At 38.7% G+C, this 20,164-nt stretch overlaps 1 protein-coding gene across 1 annotated transcript in view; it reads right to left on the bottom strand.

Annotated features, from left to right (window-relative positions):
* Positions 1-15,992, bottom strand: part of LOC139722817 (MYCBP-associated protein-like) — a 31,655-nt gene extending 15,663 nt beyond the window's left edge. Inside the window, exons 1-9 of the mRNA XM_071634111.1 lie at positions 15,875-15,992; positions 9,462-9,647; positions 7,784-7,947; positions 6,053-6,221; positions 5,004-5,110; positions 4,298-4,469; positions 3,535-3,654; positions 1,703-1,766; positions 960-1,042 (exon numbers count right to left, since the gene is read on the bottom strand). Of these exons, the coding sequence (XP_071490212.1) occupies positions 960-1,042; positions 1,703-1,766; positions 3,535-3,654; positions 4,298-4,469; positions 5,004-5,110; positions 6,053-6,221; positions 7,784-7,947; positions 9,462-9,647; positions 15,875-15,992 (1,183 nt within the window). The remainder of the gene's footprint in view (positions 1-959; positions 1,043-1,702; positions 1,767-3,534; positions 3,655-4,297; positions 4,470-5,003; positions 5,111-6,052; positions 6,222-7,783; positions 7,948-9,461; positions 9,648-15,874) is intronic.
* Between the last annotated feature and the right edge of the window lie 4,172 nt (positions 15,993-20,164).

The following is a 20,164-nucleotide window of genomic DNA, read 5'->3' as shown; positions in this document are numbered from 1 at the left end:
TCTATATATTGCCTTGATAGTTATGCTTTGCTTTGTTACAACCAATGGAAATCTATGCTGATGTTAATTCTCCTGATGTAAAGAATGTATCTGTGTCAGCTGGATCTGAAACCAGGATCAAGAAAACTCTCCTGGGGCAGCTAACACAGAAACTTGTTGAGGCATCAATGACCTCCATGCAAGATGCTCTGTTAGAAATCATTCATAAATTTGAATATATCTCTTTGTAGGATCTTTAACACTTTTTGTGCCAGATGGACTTTGGACAATTTGTACAATTAATGCTATGGGGTTTCCTGTGCTAATCAACACTCAAAGAATACAAGGGGTTAGACAAGTAACCAGATTTACTGCCCCAGTGGCACACTTTGATTCACAAGTTCTCTCCTGCCCTGGGAACTGTTTCACTAAGACCTAAAATCAATCCTTAGTTCAATTAAACTGATCTTAGGGACAATTTTGGGATTAGCCATTACTTGTCAGACAACTGTTTCACCAAGGTACCTATAAACAATGTATTGGGCCCACCTTATCACATTTTTCGAATTCATCTTGCGTGTCTACAATCGCAAACTGCGTTTCATAAACAACTTTGCGATTGATTACAAGTAAAGCTTAATCTACAGAGAGTTACACTTGATTTTTCTTGAAATAAAGCGTACAAATCGTAAGTGTCCTTATGAAACAGGACTCCAACTCTACATTGAATTTACGCTCTATTCACTGAGTTACATTTAATAAATCAAGGGTAAGATGAATTGCAACTCTTTATGACACAGGCCCCTAATCTGAATCTGTCCCAACTATGGGTTCATTATTTGGCTCGTTATGGTTCCCATTTTTAGTGAAACGGGGCCCTGATTATACATGCATGATGAATCAGTGACTATAGCATCAATATTATGTTGTATCTAAGTTTTCAAGTCATCAAATCATTGCTCTCTTGTGTTTGGACTTACCCATCTCCTTCTTAACCATCTTGGGATGACCGATGTGCTCCGGAGGAGGTGGGTAGCCCCTCTCCGTCTGGGTCAGCGTCATACTGAAAGAGGCAAGGTTGTCATGGAGTAAGATCAAATTTACTGATGCTGGTGGTACACATGTGTATCTCACTCATGGTTCTAAAACATTTGCTCTTGCCACAATTGCTCCCGTGAAATATCTGCATGCTAAACCATACATAAATCTACCCACAAACATTTAACCCTAATCCTAACCGTATTCCTACTCCCCACATCAAACTTAACCTAAAACCCTACCATAATCCTAAACCTAACCCTAAGTCTGTGGAGAAAATAAGACCAGATCAATTGTCGCGGGAGCAAATGTCGTGTCAACCTCACTCACACCATCCGATCCAACATCTTGTCACTGCAATCAATCCCTTATGTGTAAGTGTTACTTGTCTTTTTCTTCCTTTTTTCAAAGATATTATCTCACCCTCTAAGAAAAAGAGAATTAAAAAAAATAGTTACTGTCAAAAGTGCAATAAGGAGACTGTTATATTAAGTGTATTCCTATGATGTCATATAGATATTGCAATCAATCTCTTGATGCATCATTTACCACTTTTCTACTTTTCTTTTTGTTTTGTTCTTTGTTTTATAGTAGTGATGATTTTGCTGTTGGTGTGTTAGGTTTTATGAGAGATCTGAGTTGAGAGGAGAGAAGAAGAAATGATGAAATAAACGAGATAACTCACTGCATTCCTGAAAGGTCGTCACCGATCCGTTCTTGCTGCTTCCAGAACTCACTGCCAACTCGGTCTACGGAGAAAAAAAAATGTCAACATATTACAAATACCAAAGGTAAAGCACAGTACTGATTTAGCCTTAGTGTCAGTGACTTTCTGGGTCTCAGCTGTTGAATCATAACAGTTGCAAAATCAATCAATCATGGTGATCTAGTCAATAAATCAAAGTCTCAACCAAAGATTGGTATTACAATACGTAGACTGAATAAGTTCCTTGCACTTACAATCAATTGAAATATGTCAAAATTACAAACTAGGAATATTGTGGAAGTTAAAGTGATTGACAATGAATACATATCAACTCACAGCAGATTACCAAACTAAAGGCATTATATAGTATATAGTTCCTCTTGGAAAAAATCAATATAACATTGCAACAGCAAAGTTCTAAAGAGACACATTAATGATCCTTGCATACCAGACCTCCATTTACAACAAGATGAATCTACTGTACTATAAAACAGCAATTTAACTTGAATTACATCTCATGCAACAATCCCACTTCCTCCTGCAAAGCACTAAATCTGTCAATCATTCATCAACCAGCCACTTGACATTTCAACTGCATTCATTGAACATTGATTTATTACTTCTACCCAAGCCATGGCCTTGTCAGTGATTAGTCCTGTACAGTTGTGACGCTCCAGTAATTTCTTGATCATCATTGCTATTACGCTCATATTTTTATTGCTATTCAAACTCCAATGGAATGTCATCTGTCGTTAAAGGTAGGGGATACCTTTTACAGACCTCCCAAAATGCAGCAAAACATTAAATATGAACCTCAGGGGACTTTTTAGGCCACTGCTGAGAAATTTGGAAGTCAACAGTTATCTACAATTTGAATAATGCACAAAACTCAGCTACTCAGTAGTTCTGTGTGTCAGCCACACTTAAGCCTTTTTGTTGCAGTCTTCTGTATTTTTTATCTATAAACACAAATCTAAAAGTATAAGAGCTGATGTAATAACATATAGAGTGTGTGGCAAGAATGTATAATAGAAATGTTTGTAAGTTTTGATGAATTTTCTTCACAAAATATACATGATGGACACACATGCAGTGCATGGGTGTGCAAAGGTAGCCTAGTAATGTACTGGAATTTACGGCGAGCCCCGAAAAAAATTCAATTCAAAATCTAACAGTCAGTAAAAATGTACTAAATGTTACCTTCCACTTTCAATACTTTATGGGAGTTTCTAAAATGATACTCTCTTCCACATACCACTGTATTTATACAACTCTTCATTTAAGGCATGCAAATGGGATTCCCTACCTTTAAAACTCAACAAACAATTTGACAAGTTTATATTAAGAACACTTCATAATTTATGCAAGACTGCTGACATTGACACATCGAAATGGGGGGGGGGGGTGGTTTCTAAAGAGCAATCAGGGTGATATTTGTGTGATACGTCAGATGCATCTCAATTGGCAAAAGTAATTCTAAAGTCAAGTCATGGGAGCGTTTGTTTGTATTTCATGCCAGGGTATGAAGAGATCTTTTCAATTTTTGAGGGAGCGTCCTGCAGAATCAGGGAGACTTGTCAACTGTGTCTTTGGCAAAGAAAAGAAGAAATTATCAAACTCAGATAAGAATTAAGGAAGTTACCAAATTTCACACACAGAAAAAATAAAGGTTTTGAATAATCGATATAAATATGAAAATAAGTGACTTCATGACCTTATCATCTCCCAACTTGTCACAAAGTTTGCAAACAAAAACAAAATTTAAATGTTTTTATATTAGTACATACTTATACTTATTACACAGTACTTACATCCCTTGCCATAGTCTACAGCTGGGATAGACCTGTCAATCAAGTAGCGCTGCTCCTGGGTCTCTCGGAACTCCTCTGCCTGGTTCATAACCAGCATCTCAGGTGGTTTTTGGAGCAGCTCTGGTTTGGAGGAAGCGATGGTGGGAGGGGAGGGGTTGGGGAGATAGACAAGGGTATACATTTAGTCATAGCTTTGATAGGAGTCTAGCATTACACGGTACAGTACTTCAGCCCTCTGTGTGTTCTCGTCGCTGAAAAGCTGTTTGGACTTCCTAGCATCATAGACCATTTGTCTATTATTGTATCCTTGTTCCTCTTCCTTGGCTGAAATTGATAGGACTGAGATGCTAGCATCCTCTTTGAATTACAGCAACAAAAAGACACTGCAGGGAAACAGGAAAGCTATGCTCAGTCTACGGGAATGTGCATTCAGTGTCTTTTGTTAATCATATTAGTGCTTTAGCAATAATTGACAGATGATGTCATCAACAGAATCTTGGTTTGGATTTTTTTTTTTTTGCTGGTGTAACCAAGTAGTAAAAAACAACAGCTGAAAAATTATTACAAAATATACCCTGTATGGCATATATCAACATATCTTTTTGCCACACAAGTGATGATTAGAGTATTACGACTCAATAGAAGTCAACATGCATTTCCACTGAACAATTCCTTTAAAGAGGCAAAGAAATGAAAAAAAAAAAGAAGAACAAAGATGACTGTTCACTGAGGTAGAGGAAACAATATATAATGATGAACTCACTCGAGATGTAGCCCTGTGTCTTCTTCCTTTCGATCATCTTTTGGTGCCAGTTCATCAGGGCCCTGTTCTCATCCATGAAGGGGTCCCGGGGCTTGGGCACCACCTTCTTGCTATACTCCGGCTTGACAGCTGGGGTCCGTGGGCGGGGCTCTATGGGGTGGTCCTCGGCCATCTGGTATGACAGTGAAATACAGAATATATTCCATAAAGCAATGCCACCAACAGCGGTTGTAAAAGAGGCTGATTATGCCAAAGGAAGAATCCATATTGTGTACTCTAGGGTTGATACCACATGTAACACTGGTAGCAGGGAAGTGGAGACATTCAAATTAATTATTTGTGGGGATCATCTACTGTAAAAGCTGGTTTTTGTTTTTTTTTGCATACAGATATTTTTGCGAATGAGGAGGTCACAGACATTTTTGTGAGATGTTGTTTTCGCGACCCAACAGTGATTCGCGAAATTTGAGAAAATTAAGCCCTAGCTCACGAAGATAACAGCTTTGACAGTAATTGCTTATATTTGACTGCTGGTTTTTGTCAAAATTTTGGGATACTAAAGTATGATTAAATACCACTGGCTACTGTTATGTTGAATGTGTAGGTTTTAAGCCCAAAGGTGTAGATGAAGGTAGAGGATAAAGTAGAGAATATCTCCTATTAATGGTGTTAGTGTTCCATGTTTGGTGTTAAGTGTTCAGTGTACCTCGACATGGCCTCTGTCAACCGCCTCCTTCTTGAAGTCGTCCACAGTACCAAGGATGCTATGGGGCACGATGTTACCTGTCGAGTCAAACCGTGGCCCTTCACAACCTGTAGTGTGACCACAGTGGAATAGGAAGGACATCAGGGGTAAGAAAGAAAGTGAAATAGAATATATCGACTGGTCTCATATTAGCAGATAATGACACAAAGACAATCACCCATACACCTGTATTTTAAAATGATATTAGATATCTGCCATCATCTTGTTTCCAGCCCCCTACAGGATATATCCACATCCATACCTATACATAGTACAAATGTATCTCATTGAGTGAATCATGTAGACAGTTTGTATCTAATATGATGCAGTGTCAAGCCATCTCCCAACATGACATTAAAATCTGAGTTAGTGTGAAGTTTGCATGAATTTTTCTTTTTTTCTGAAATTCTCTCCACTGCAAAGTAAAATGAGGCATAGACCCTCAATGCACGACTTAATGCTGACAGAAAATTTGGTATCAAAATGTTACAAGCGTGTACTTACGTTGTAAGTAACATTGTAATTGGAATTATATGTTTTTGTATAATCTTTCCATTTTTCGAGCACATAACATTATGCACCCTATGTCATGTGCTATATACAGTCTGTACATGTAAGCACTGTTGATGATGATGATAATGATGATGATGATTTAATATTATTATCATTATTATCATTATTATTACAATTTTCAAACTGACACTCTCAATAAGGATAGCACTGACATCAAAACTGAGAAACAGTAAAATCAAAAATTTTCGTGTGCATGAAACTTTTGTGAATTTTGCGTGGGGCAAAGATTCATGAAAATAAAGTGCACACAAGAGTGTTTGCCTACACAACGCATTGCATGCCAGTGGTGATTTGCGAAAGTTTCATGCCGTAAAAAAGACTGTCCGCTCCAATTCATAAAAGTTTCAAATATTTCTGGTTGTACAGTACTGTCTGTGCTGATTAAATATGGAATTTCATGAAGGATAGTCTCACAAAATGGGCGTGTCCCAACATACCATGGAAGTCGTCCTTCATTAAGGGGGCATTGGGCGGGGCTGGTTTGGCGATCAGGATGGGCTTGGTCTTGGGCTTGTCCAGCTCTGACTGGGGCTTCATCTTTCTCACTGTCACCTTGACGGAGCTGGGGCGCACCTTGGGTGACTGGGGAGGCTTTGGAGCTCGCATCTAGAGGGGATGAATGGTCAAGAATTAACCTTAAACTTCTCTGGCCCCATCGCATAAAAAGATATCAATATCACAGTCATCATAACTACAAAGTTGATACAAGTGACAGTGTTCTCTCTATGACTAAATGAGATGAAACCCAAAAGTAGCACTAGAAATATTGTTTGCGCCCCCCCCCCCCCCCCCCTTACGGAATTCCTGGATCTACAACCCCTGGACTGTGTTAAGACCTTCAGATCATTGTCTGAGCTCATGAGCTTTGATAAATGAAGATAACATTATTAAGCTATAAACAGAGACTGGTATATTCTATCAAAACTGTTGCTTCTTACAATTTGGTGGTAGCGTGAAATTTGGAAAGGCTATAGCTTCCAACAAGTACCGATGACATTTGTTGATAATGAAGAGAGAAATCCAGAAGAAGAGAAATATAGAAAGTGATATTCCTTTGGTATTATTAGCTACAGATGTATCCCCCTTTTCACTCCGGCCAGCTCCTAAGGATCAATAAAAAAGATGAGGTTACAATAAAGAAATTTACAGAAGAAGGATAATAATGGCAGAATCTACAGGAAAAAATAATGAAGATAGAAAGGAGCAAAATATAGAGCAAGAAGAAAAAAAAAATAAGTAGAATGAGGAATAAGGGAAAGATAACGAAGAAAAGGACACACAAGAAGATGAGGACGAGAGAATGTATCCTTACTGCAAGTTTTTAACATTGTTTTCTTTGTATAAATTTACATGCATCATTTTTGTCACTGAATAAAGTGAAATTTACGTTTATACAGTTGAACCTCTCTTATCCGGCCTCCCTTTATCCGGATCTCTCTATTATACGGACGCAATCTCGCCGTGATTTTTTTGAAAATAATTACGGGAGGAAAGGGGGATTCCCAACTCCTTGAGAACTCCTACACAAACACACATGAATTACATATACTTGATACATTTCTTAACAATTATTTAGGTAAATCATCCCAAGAATTTATAAAAGAAAATGATTTCATTCTTGCAAACACGAACCTCTATTTTGGGGTCTGTTACTGAGTGTAACAATGAAAAGGTTGCAGTATACACATTACTACATGTGGTACTACAATGGGCTACATCAGTACATGTGTATGTATATGTACATGTATAATGCATTGAGTCTCCCGCATCCGGCCAAATCCCTTATCCGGATGAGCCCGGTCCCGACTTGTCCGGATACGAGAGGTTCAACTGTATATACAATGTATTATTCATTGTGAAAAAAACAAAATAAATTTGAACTGAACTGAACTGAGAAAATAAAGTCCTTTTAATATGTCTAGTTGTCCCCATCCCTTTCTTCTCAACTTGGCAAACTCCTGATGGTCAATGAAGAAGATGAGGTTATAATGAAGAAATTTACAGAAGAAGATGATAGTGAAGACAGGAGAAAAAAAATTAAGAGGAACAGGAAAGAGATGTAATAAGAGGAATAACGACACGATAATGAAGAAAGAGACCAAGAAGATGAAAGAAAAAAGAGAGAAAGGGATTGTCATTTGATATCTCTAGCTGTCTCCCCTTCTCACCTTGGCCAGCTCCTGAGGGTCAATGGCCAGAGCCTGGATGTCCTCTCCATTGATGACCTGCTTACTGGGTGGGATCACCTCCTCCTCAATCAGACTCTGGGAGTTGTTGGGGCTCACTGCCTTCTCGGGGGTACCCTCCCGCCGATTCTTACTCCTCAGCTTATCTGCAGAGATAAATGGGAAAAAGAAAAAGTATAAAAATCTAGAAAAGCACTTGGAGAGAGCAGACCTCCGACAAGCAGCTCATTCTCACCCATACATGCATGTTGCAAACCGCCCAATTTCCAACTATAGAAGCCTTATGTTTATGTCAACAGCTTTGAGCTGCGCGGTGCCTTGCCCAAGTAGAGCATGTGCTTTAGTGAATGTATATGCAAACCCCAAATACGCGCAGCTTGAACGCCCAAGTTCACTGACCCTGTTAGTCAAAAGATCAAAAATCCTTCAAAAATTAATAAAATTCCAGGATCACTTTCAAAATTTAAACATCTGTTCCTCATGTCATTATCGGCTTTTCCTGCAAGTTTCAGCCAAATCCGTTCTCAACTTTTTGAGTTATTTTGCACATAGACAGACAAACAAATGCCACCAAAAACATAATCTCCTCCCTTGACAGAAGTAACAAAGAAATGACAATGACTGATTTGTAGATTTCATTCTAGTTGATTGGAAAGTCAAGTGCAAAATTGCACATTAGATTGTCATTGACTTACTGATGATGATAATGATGAGGTTTAAGGGAGAATGAGTGAACCTGGCTGGGGTCAAACTCAGGGTCATAAATGTGAGAATCCAAAGTCCTAACGGCCATCATTAATGTGGAAATGCTTTGTGGTAGTGAAACTATTGTGTGTTTGCACTATTGGACATTTTATGAAAATAAAACATGCAAAAAAGATGTTCCTTTCTCCTTTATAATCCTCTTTTCTCTCCAGCTACAAGTGTCAACAGTCAGCATGAGAAAATGTATGATGATCATCTTTGAATACTTATGAAGCATAAAGCAACAAAATTAATTCTGCAAACAATGTCCACTTGTACATTACAGCATACTACAATGCTTCCCAAATTACAGCTTTCATACAGAGTCAGAAATTGTTGTACTGTTTTTTTTTTCTTTGCAATTAGCGAGGGAATGTGAATTTCTCATATTTTCAATTCTGCAGAATCAAAGAGATGAAATATTACATGTGCAAAACAAAAATACTGGTGAGCTTTTGTCGTTGTTATTGCTAGATTCATGTGTGCGAAATGCACTAAAATGCCCACATCCTGAAAATGTCCACTTTCACAGTATAAATTTGCTTGGAATCATTCCAGTGCCACAAATAAATAGAAATGTGTTCATCACATTAGAAAGAAGAGGAAAATGAAAAACAAAACAAAACAAAACAGAACAGCTAGGACCAATTTGTCTGCCTAGAATCTCTCTGTATTTTCTTTCTCCTAGTCCTTGTAACAAAACAATTCCATTCCATGATGACAAAGTTGTTTGGTTCTAAATGGGTCTGATCATGCAACAAAAAACAAAACAAAAACAAAAACAAAACAACCTAGCAAACAAAAAGACAAACAAACAATCCTGAACTACTGGATATTAAAGAAAAAAAAGAGTACAATAGCTCAGGATATTTAACCAATGTGACAAAAGATATCCAATTGAGCCAGTTCTACTGACTTGCACCAACAAACTGCACAATGTGAGTGTTGATGGAGGAGCTGTTGCGGCTCTTCCTGGATGTGGTTCCCGTGGTAACGGAGGAGATGCTGTTGATGGAGGAAGACCGGGAGGGACTGAGACGGGCTGGGGACTTCTGACGCTTGGTCGAGCGATCCACCTTGGGGTCAGTTTTTGATTTGCTGTCTGTCATGGTTTTCGTTTTTACAGATCAAAAGACAGCCTATCGCGGAACACGGTTTTGATAAGAAGTTTTGCCGCTGCTCAGCAATTCAGTGACATTGATAAATCAACGAGAAACCCAACATTTGGACATTGATTGTTTGAAGTAGTCTTCCTGGACTCCACATGTGCATAGAATGTCATTCAGTCGTGTCTAGGATCCTGGCTATATCCATTAAATTATATAATAATGAGCTGAATAACACTTGTAAGCGCTGCTTTCATTTCATAGAGTTAAAGTCATGTTGTCAAGCTGTACAGCTGTATCCTCGGTTGCCCATAGAAGCACCAAATTCTTTAGATCAGGAATCACTCAATGTGTAGAAGCAACAGATGTCCTCTCAAATCAAGCTCATGATAACGTCGTCCCACCTGAATGCATCTTCAACATGACACTGGAGTTATGGTAGGACACAAAATCTTCATACTCCATCATCTTGTCATTCCCACAGTGGTTCTTGTGACTCCTGAATACAATGACAACTCCTGTTGCATGAGAGTCTCTGGAGTGCGCACTTCATGATCCCTGTGATGAGTTAAAATGTGCACCTTATCCACCCTTTCGTGATAAATCTTGCAGGAATTCTCGACTGGTCTTAATGAGACAAGTGGTGAAATGAAGACACTGAAGTATGTTGATGAAGGACCGTTGAGTTGGTACCAGTTGTAGCTGATACACACACACCAAGGATATGCAAACATCAAGTTGTCTTGTAATCCCGCAGAAACCTTTTCATGGACTGTCTGCAATATTGTGTCTTCGTCTCCCCTTGGAGTGGGCCGAGCCTTGTCTCTATGATACAGGCACAGAGTAAATAGGGTGGCCTCTGAGCCTTTTGGCAAATCAGGTGTAGAAAAGCACATCAGTAGCATAGAAACAATGCCCAGAGGTGTCTCTCCACCGCTCTCCCTTTGTTTCTCTCTGCAAACAAGACATCCTCTTTGCTTTGTATCCACTTTGGAGGGATCATTCGGAACATCTCAGACCTTTGAAAAGCTAGCATCTCCAGGAAACATGTTATGGTGCTGTTCTCTGGGGCTTGTGGAAAGATCCTCTCACAATGTTGATCAACTATCAATGTGCATCAGCCTCCTTCCTCAACTCAGTTTAAGTTCTTAAAAAGAATTTACTTTCCTTTCTGTGACAGGTCCTTGCAAAATTATCACATCTCAGAAGAAACATTTGAGAGTTCAACCCTCATCCGTAGTTTCTGCAGGCAGGAGAGCCTACATGTTAGATTTTAGTTTCTAGCAGGCATTACACTTGAACAGCGTCCATTGTCTGATGATGGCAAAAGTATTTCACTTGTGATCCTTGATGACACAACAGCAACATGCACCAATGACACAGTCGAGTCAAATGCAGAATCTGCTATGTACAGTATAGATCTTAGGCAGTGGCAAAATTGAGTTTACTTTACACAGCTCAGTAAAACAGATCCCGGGCAAACTGGAAAAAGTGTCTGCAATGAGATTCATCTGCAGCCATGAAAGCCTGTTCAGCAAATATTGTGTTTGTTCCAAGTTGAAGGAGACTCTAATAATTCCACACACATCCTAACACATCTCTGAGCACTACAACATTCGTTCATCCTCTTATGTATGAGTTAATATCGACTACGCTAAGTGTCTCCTATTCCCACTTGTGGGGCAAAGCCTGAGAGTGCCCAGCTGAAAACGGCAAGATAGGAAAATAATATGGTAGATCACTGTTCTCATTACGACTTTGATTTTTGCGCAGTAAACAGCCAGTGGTACTCGACACAGGTTAATGATACTCTAAACATTTTGCCATTGACTCCTCATTGGACGTCAGCAAGTATTCATGGTGTTTGATTAGTTGCTAGGCAACTGGTTACAATGAACCGCAGATTTCATTACCCTGTAAGTGGATACCGCCTTGGATTAGCCTTTGCAGATATGTTAATGATTAGCTATATTACCTGGAATGTGCCTTGTTTTATAGTTTGCTTTAAAGATGGACTGCAAAGGAACAAAATGTGTGTTGTTGTTGTTGTTTCTTTTTTTTTTTGGGGGGGGGGGGGATGGAGGGGTAAGGGAGAAGGGAGTCAACAATAGCCTGAAACAAAATATTTATGTCTCATTTACAGCAAAGACCAGCTTGGCAGGGAGGTCAAATGCCTTACAATGTATACAGACCACATGATACTCCAACTTCAATGCCTCTTGCTGGGAAGATGACAGTGTGTGCATGTATCAGTCCGCTAAAACTGCATGAATACCATGTCATCTAAGATCTATCAATACTGTAGAATTTATCATCAATATGTGTAGGCTAACTACTATGTATTTAGAAAATTATTATGTCAACTGCATAATTACTAAAAACTCAACCTTTGTCCTTTTAACAACAAATTATCTGTATTACCCTCATATCCAAATGGATTCAATGTACCGTAACATACACTGAATGAAAGAAGGGCTTCCAAGCCGAGGCTAAGACTACAGGGCTGCCAACTCTCACTCACTGAGAGTGAGACTCACTCATTTCGGTCCTTTCTCACTCTAAAACTTTATTTCATTTGCATGCATTTCTGTTGATCTCACTCATTTTGACTCCTAAATTATAGCATTGGCCTATGGGAGTCTCACTCTCAACTAGTTTCCAATGTTGGCAGCCCTGAGACTACAACCAAAGAACATAAAAAGCAAAGAAGTAGAAAATAATAAAAAGAAAATAATGTATTTTTTAATGTCATCTACATGTCTGATTACACCCCTAATGCATCTGTACTGTGTACAGTACCTCCAGTTGTGCATTTTGTTTTGTTTTTTCCCCCTACACAGAAGCTCCCCCTAAAAGCCAATACCGAACCTCCAGACAAACATGGCAGAGTGTATGATTCCACGATGGAGGACGGGTGGATGGTAATGGTAAACTCTGGCTTCACTACGCAAACTTGCGCCTAACATGCTGTAAAGTGAGGATGTCTCCCTGAGCGGACAAGTGAAGAGGCCGTAATGGCATTTCATGCAAATATGCACAGTGCCCTCAATAGGCAGGGCAAAGAAAGGTTGATTCTGTCTTGACGGCACTCATTCAGAGTCAGAGGAAAGCCTAGGCTGGCTGTTCAGTATTATCAGTACTGGAAAGTTTGAACCTCCAAATGGAACCATGCATTTCCTGTCAGATGAGTGTGGAAATTAAAACAGCATATAAAAATAAGAAAATAGAAAAGAAGATATATTAACAAACCATGTAGTCTTGCTGGCAGATGACAAAGTCTTAAGGATGCTTTGCAACCTTTTTTTTTTTTTTTTTTTTTTGGGGGGGGGGGGTTGCAGATGGGTTTGAGGTTCCTTATGCAATTCAAAGTAACATGCATGAACATCACAGCTATGTAAATAATACGAGTGTAAGAAGTGTCAATAAACCAGCTCACAATTAGCTAATGTGCACATTTGTACAACTGACCTTTCTTTTTTTTTCAGTTAATTATGCAATTTTCTTGTTTTCAAAGCAACATATTGCATAAGTTTGCCCGACAAAACAATTGATTGATATCACAATCAAACAAAGAATGAATATTACCAGGCGACCAGGTTAGTAAATTACTTAATGCTTGGGAAAGAGCCATTTCACTGTCTTGCATTGAATGCATACACAGACTTTTTTTTTATCAATCTTGCCAAATACTAAGTTTTAATTGCTGTCAGGTAGATTTGCTGACAAGCTCCATTTATACATGGATTACACAAATAATAATCACATCACAGAAATGTATGTCAGTTAATATGATTTAAAAGCCAACATGCATCATAAATAAATGACCATTTTCTGCTCATGTACACACAGTGGTACTATCAATTGTAGGAACTGGCTTATTGCATTACACACATAGCAAACAGGAAAATATACCAGCATTCTTGTAAGGCCCTTTGGACACTTATCTTGTGTCCAGTTGGGTAATCAAGTTACCACTTTCTTTCTTATTTTTGAACTTCATTGTGCAGTCCTGTTCTCCTGTAACACAGATTGACCATCAACTTCAATAGAAAAAAAAAATTGCAAAAGAGGAAACGTCAGAACGAAAGGGATTGTATTGTTATTGCTGTTTTCAATTCTAAATCATAAGCTTACATATGATCATGGATATTTATCAATGCCTTGTCCACATGTTCCCAAGTATGCCCAAGTTTATGTTTATAAGGTGCATGCTCCTGCATTCAGCCCAGGGTTACAACATGTATTTATATGTACATGAATCTCCTACACACATACAAGTCTGCATGAATGGAACATGTACAAATACATGTATAGGCAGACTGGTAGATGAAAAGAAGCCTCCCCCCCCCCCCCCAAAAAAAAAAAAAAAAAAAAAAAGAAAAAAAGGAAAAGGGGGAAAAAAAGAGAAAAATATGACAAAAAGTACAATTTGAGAAGCAGAAAGACCAATGTGTTCACAAAAATACTAAAAATACTTCTGTTTTTTCTACAGTGGTCTAAACATCATAAAAAGACACTATTTCAAATTTCTTATTTTTTCCAAAGTCTATTTTAAAAATGGTACCGCTATTCAACACAGGGAAGTCTGGGCAAATGCTAGTGAATATACGTAGCTGCAGACATCTGCAAACAGTCCTACACAGTATACTGCAGTTGTAGCTGTGCTTTATTACTTGTCTGAGAGTAATGTGCTTTAAAGTGACATAAAGCTCCTACCTGCAGCTCTGCCAACATGCATGGGAACCTTTGACTCTGCCATATGATATCCAGAGTAGATGCCAAGTTACCATGGAGATGTGGGATCACCAACAACTTATCAGATCCCGCACTACAATCAGCACGAACACCGATGGCATAGTGCAAGCAACGACAACTGGCTTCACAAACTGCAGCACAGACCCTCATGGACCATTGACAGCTATCAAAAACTGACAGGACTTCGAATGTCACAGGGAGTGAATGTGTCGGCAATGTGCGATAATCTACACCCCTTCAGGGAATGTTGCTCGTCGAGAAAAAAAAAGGTAAAGGTTGAAGTCCCATCCCATTATGGCGGGATAAAGGAAGAAGCTGGGATAAATCAATAACATAAGTAGACATCAAAGCCACAACAACAGATTAAACACTTCACCTGGAGGGTAAGACGATGTTGCCTTTGTTGGAGGTGTTTAAAAGTGCCAAAAGGGTGTGGATCCTATTGTTTTCTAGGAAGAAGGGATGTAGCAGACATACAATGGAGAACGGCAGGTACATTACAATGTTACATGGTAGCTTGGAGGTCAAATGCCATTGAAAGGGACAAAGCATGAATATTTAATTCTGAAATGGTAACAAAAGAGCTCTGTCAATGACATGACGTTAAAAAAAAAAACGCATTTCTGACAGATCTGCTATTCATCATCCCGCCCACATCTTTAGTTCTGTTTATCATCATTACATGAAAAGTAGGTGGCAAAAATGTAAACATGCAGTGAGCATCACAATGATTTTTAATGCATTGACATCATTTTGTGGAAAGTTCTTTTAAACGCATGTTTCCCTTTCAGCATTTTCTGGTAGCAGATTTGCATTTGTGGACGTAATGTGAAACACTTTGTAATACCTGTAGCTGTGAGACATAAACTTCTTAAACCCGCTACTCCTGTTTTTTGGTAATGAAGCTTGTACGGTTTAAGTTAACAATTTTGAGCGAGTAATTTTTTTGTGCTCAGCCAGGTAACACAAACTTTGCTTAACATATTTAACTGCAGAATCAACACATTTGATGTTACATTAAGTGTTTCATGATATATCAAACAAAATATTTGTATGCTTTTATATTTGCACTAGTTTCTAGTCCCACGAAATGCTCCAAAATGTCCACACTGCAAATATTTCCACTTTTATATTACATCCAGTCATGTGTACACATAAACTATTGAAAAAGACATATATTCAAAGCCTAAAGTCTTTTTTAAATGCTAAAGAGATCTACTGAGAGAACTGTTGAGATGAAATATAGTCAGAAGAAGTAGAAAAATATGGCAAATATCTCAAAAGAAAAGGAGTAAAAAAATAATCAACTTAATGCTTTGCTGTACCATCAAATGCCTTGAGTACAAGAAGAAATTCAAACATTCTGATAAGATCATTCTGATATTTAAAGAATACTGGTGATGTTGGTTTGGCATCCCTTCCTCCTATATCAGCTAGAGTTTGGTGGATGTGACCATATTCCACTTACGGTGAGAGCTGCTGTGGCGTGACCGGCTTTCTACCACTTCGTCGGTCTGTTTGATGAGGGAATGCTTGCGACTCCCTACGTGGTGCCCGACACTGCTCGACTTTCTGCTGCGATTCATCGCGAGAAATTGGGACATTCTTCGTCAAGACTCTGACTGTGCGTGTAGCACATGACGCTACATTCCAAGTAGCATTCCTTCCTTTTGTTTTGTTTCTCTTTGCCAAATTTAAATCTATCTCGTGTCCACTTTTAAAGTCGAGTTCTCTGTTTTGATGCCTGTATAATCCAAGTGAGTCTTCCCTTCACCCCATTCCCTCCAGCACCTGGTTGGGAGTGGTACCGGACAGAGCTGCACAGAGCAGGCAGGTGCTCCTCGATATCATAAACAGCTAGCTATAATTCACTCCGCAGGAAACTATCAGAGCGGTCGGCCAAAGAGCCGAGCTCAATACCCATCTCACGTCCGGGGGAAGCCAACCTGTCAAAAACGCTGCACACCTCACATTGACTGTTGCCATAGCGAGAGCTTCCACATTCATATGCACGCTATTATAACTAACATGGAAATATTGTGGGGGGGGGGGGGGGGGGGGGGGAGGGGGGTTAAAAACTTCAACCGGCCTTTCACAACCTAGTTTCACAATCAATGCATAGTCCAATGAGGGGATGATGTGTGTATGATTGATGTGCACTCAGTGGAAACACCAAAGAAATATTATTATGTATAGGATACATTGACGGATGAATAGACCAACAGGCAAAGTGCAATTTGAATGGTTCTTTGGAGTGGCGTCCACTCTCATGTACACACATTACTTGCAAAAGAATAAAAACAAAAATATGCCGCTATAAAGGCAGTCACAGCTACACTGTGATATAACACAATTCTATACATCAAATTTTGTATTTCATTATTCAATTGCAAACTCTGCCTAGAGATTGCTGGGTTTGAAATAATAGGGCTTCTAGTTTCAAGACAACTTTTTAAAAGGAATAATGAATGCACAGAGGCTACTGTTAAAAGCATGAACTTGAATTGTGATGTGGAACACTGCGGTAAAAGGACACAAGTCACAAACAATGTGTGCATGTATGCACTCTCTGGTACAACTAGATTATCTCAATATGACATATATGACATTTATTGACTGCATTACGGGTGATGTCTCCTCTTTCAACTCTCCACTTTAGCAAATATCTCGCTGGATGCATGAAGAGACCTTTTCAAATCTGTGTGAGCAGAAATTTCTGACATGAAAAGTAAATAGACAAAAATATCTGTGCCATCCAGTCGAAAAAAGAAAAAAAAAGAAAAAAGAAAAATGAAGAACACAGTTAATGTGTGACTCTGGCTCAGAAAAAGAATGAAGATGTCACGAAACTCCAAATTAACCTGAACCTTATGATCACATTAGATTTGATTACAGCATTGGATGTCATATCAATGGTAGAATGTCTAAAGGGTATCACTCTTTTAGAGTAATGACTTTGTAGAGTACTGACTTTCTTCTGATTAATCTCATGATATCAAGTGTGATGTGATAGGTCTATCATTCACATGTTTGCACTCATCTTTTTAATGCCTCTTATAATATGATATTAAAGTTTGAATGGCCTTTCTGTATAACGTACCAATGATGGGTATTGTGATTCTCTCTCTCACCCTTTCTATCATTCTGCCTATCATTCTAAATCGAATGTTATGTGAATTGCATTTTAGAAATATAATTCAAGTTTACAACCTACATGTATAGGAGACGCATATATGACACTCTTCTGATATTTCCAACTACAACAATCAAGATAAGACAGATAGAAGAAAAAATACATATTGCAGATATATTGTACTGCAATCACTTTTTAAATCAAGTTGTAGGAATCCTTTCTGCTTCTACTCACCTGAACAACCTGAAACTATACTTAGCATAACACCCCACTTATGTTTTTGTGGATCTTTGTCAATGTGGTAAATAAAGGGAAGATGACAGCAAACAATCTAGAAATATGACCAGCTAACAATGTGGAATGGCTATGCCAGATGGGATATTGAATGATGCAGTCAGTTAATAGGAATATGAGATCGCAAATATGCACGAGATTTTGGCAGACCGAGCCAAATTTATGTCACTCACTTGTGGCTCAAAGTGGATTTTAACCCGTTGAGCAAGAGTTGATTTTGCTACAACACACATTTCCCACTAACACTTGCCCGAGTATACTTGGGACTTGTCCTCAACTGGTTAAAGTATAATATGAAAGACTAAGAACAAGGCAGGCAGATGATGATTAAGCATGTGGACTATCACTTTTTTATGACCAAAAGCAAGGCTATTATACACAAAATCTGTGAAATTTTACCACAGTGCGCTTGAAAGGTGTAAACTTGACAGCAGAGGATGAAAAGAAAGAGGATAAAAGAACAGTTATAGGAAGAAGATGCCAGCATCAAAAAAAAGGATAATGTCTTTAACACTGTAAGATCTCTTCAGAAATATTGTGACTGGCATCACTTGCAGATATACCATATATTCCTTGTAAAGTTACTCTGATAGCAACAGTGGCAGAATGTGTAGAGTTTTACAAGCAGTAATCTACAATATTTGGAATTGTAGACAATGTAAATAACAAGACTTCCAGGAATTACAAGAGTAATTTACAATACTTGGAATCCTCAATAAAAATTACAAAAGAATTTCAAGAATTTACAATCCTGGTGGATGAAACTAACAAATTTCAATTTCAAGAATCACAAGAGTAATTTACAATATTTGGAATACTGGTGGATTGAAAAAAAATACAAAAGAATTTCAAGAATTTACAAGAGTAATCTATAATATTTAGAATTCTGATGGATAAAAATAACAAAATAATTTCAAGAATTTGTACATGTACAAGCAGTAACATACTATCATTGACTAGGAGTCCTGAAAGTAGTCAATCCTACCTGGTCGAGATGACTCTCTACTAGTTCTACTCTCCTGCCTGGATTCAAGTTTGCCTGAAACAAGGCGAAAGGACGACCCTCTCTTCCTCGGTGGCGATTTCTGTGGCAACCCCTCACTTGGCGCATCATCTACAGAGTGCGATTTAACTGGGGAGCTAACCTTTTTCATCCTTAAGTGGCTTGCAGTTTTCTTCTCTGGTTATACAGTTTTGTCTTCGCTTACTGAAGGGAGAATTATATAGAGCATAACTCCATACAAGCAGGAAGACTTGGTAAAATACTCATCCTGGAGATCAGTAACAGGTCCTTTATAAGACACCATCATTCTCTGAATACCCTACCATATGCATGACACGTACTGCTGTCCACTGCCTATTCCACAAGGAAGAAATTACAAGGGGCAGGGAAGCTTGTACTCCATCGCTACATTACCACAGTATGCTTCCAGGGTCACTTTTAACATCCAAGTTGTTCCAATGATGATCATGCAATGCAAGGTGTGGCATGGTTATATTCTACTGAGTTTCAAACCAAAAGAAGCATATTGTGGCTGTGATGCACTAACAAAGTCAAATCTATCCCCGCTCAGTAATCAACTCCTGCTAAAAATACTGTGAGAAATACAAGTTCCACTGTCCACTCTGCGAGATTAAATATTCCTTATTTATACCACCGCCAGTGCTAAATATCATATTTGTGGGTCATACTGTGGGAACGTTTGAACTATTTGATTCTCACTGATCAGTTCGAGATATTTCCCATGCCAACCGGAGAACAATAAACACCTCTACATCCGTGCATCAAAGAGTACATCATAATGCAAAGTCCACATACTGGCGAAGATCATTATCAGAAATTTGCCAAGATCAAACAGGGAAGGGCTCTTAATGAGTTGACAAAGAGTTTTTGTATTCTTTTCTCTCCTTTTCTCCTCTTTCTATACCTCATTTCAATCACTGAATACTTCACATCCATTTGCTGGTACTAAGCAAAAAGTTAAACAATACCTGCCAATAGAAGCCTTGAAATTGATAAATGCAGTGAATAGGCCCCTGGCATTCTACAGGGCAAGTGTCAAGAGCACTACAAGTTGTGTAGCTGTGTCACAGAAGAAAACAGAGCGCATTGCTTATCGCTATGGTTCTACCCCTGGAGAAAACAAAGGACTATTGAAATACAGGATCTAATCTTGGCAGGTAGGACTGTTTGACTTCCAGAAAGACCCTGAAGAAAGTTGACAAAGAGCAAGAGGGGTTGCCCATCACAAGTGGGATAGAAACGGGACATAAGATGTTGGTTTTACTGTCCAAGTACTTGCAAACTGCTGGGGGGGGGGGGTAAGATCA

Source organism: Diadema antillarum, unplaced genomic scaffold (assembly GCF_040938485.1).
Source record: "Diadema antillarum isolate AM-2024a unplaced genomic scaffold, OU_Dant_1.0 scf00000172, whole genome shotgun sequence".
Classification (NCBI taxonomy): domain Eukaryota; kingdom Metazoa; phylum Echinodermata; class Echinoidea; order Diadematoida; family Diadematidae; genus Diadema; species Diadema antillarum.
This window is presented reverse-complemented; position numbering and strand designations above follow the sequence as displayed.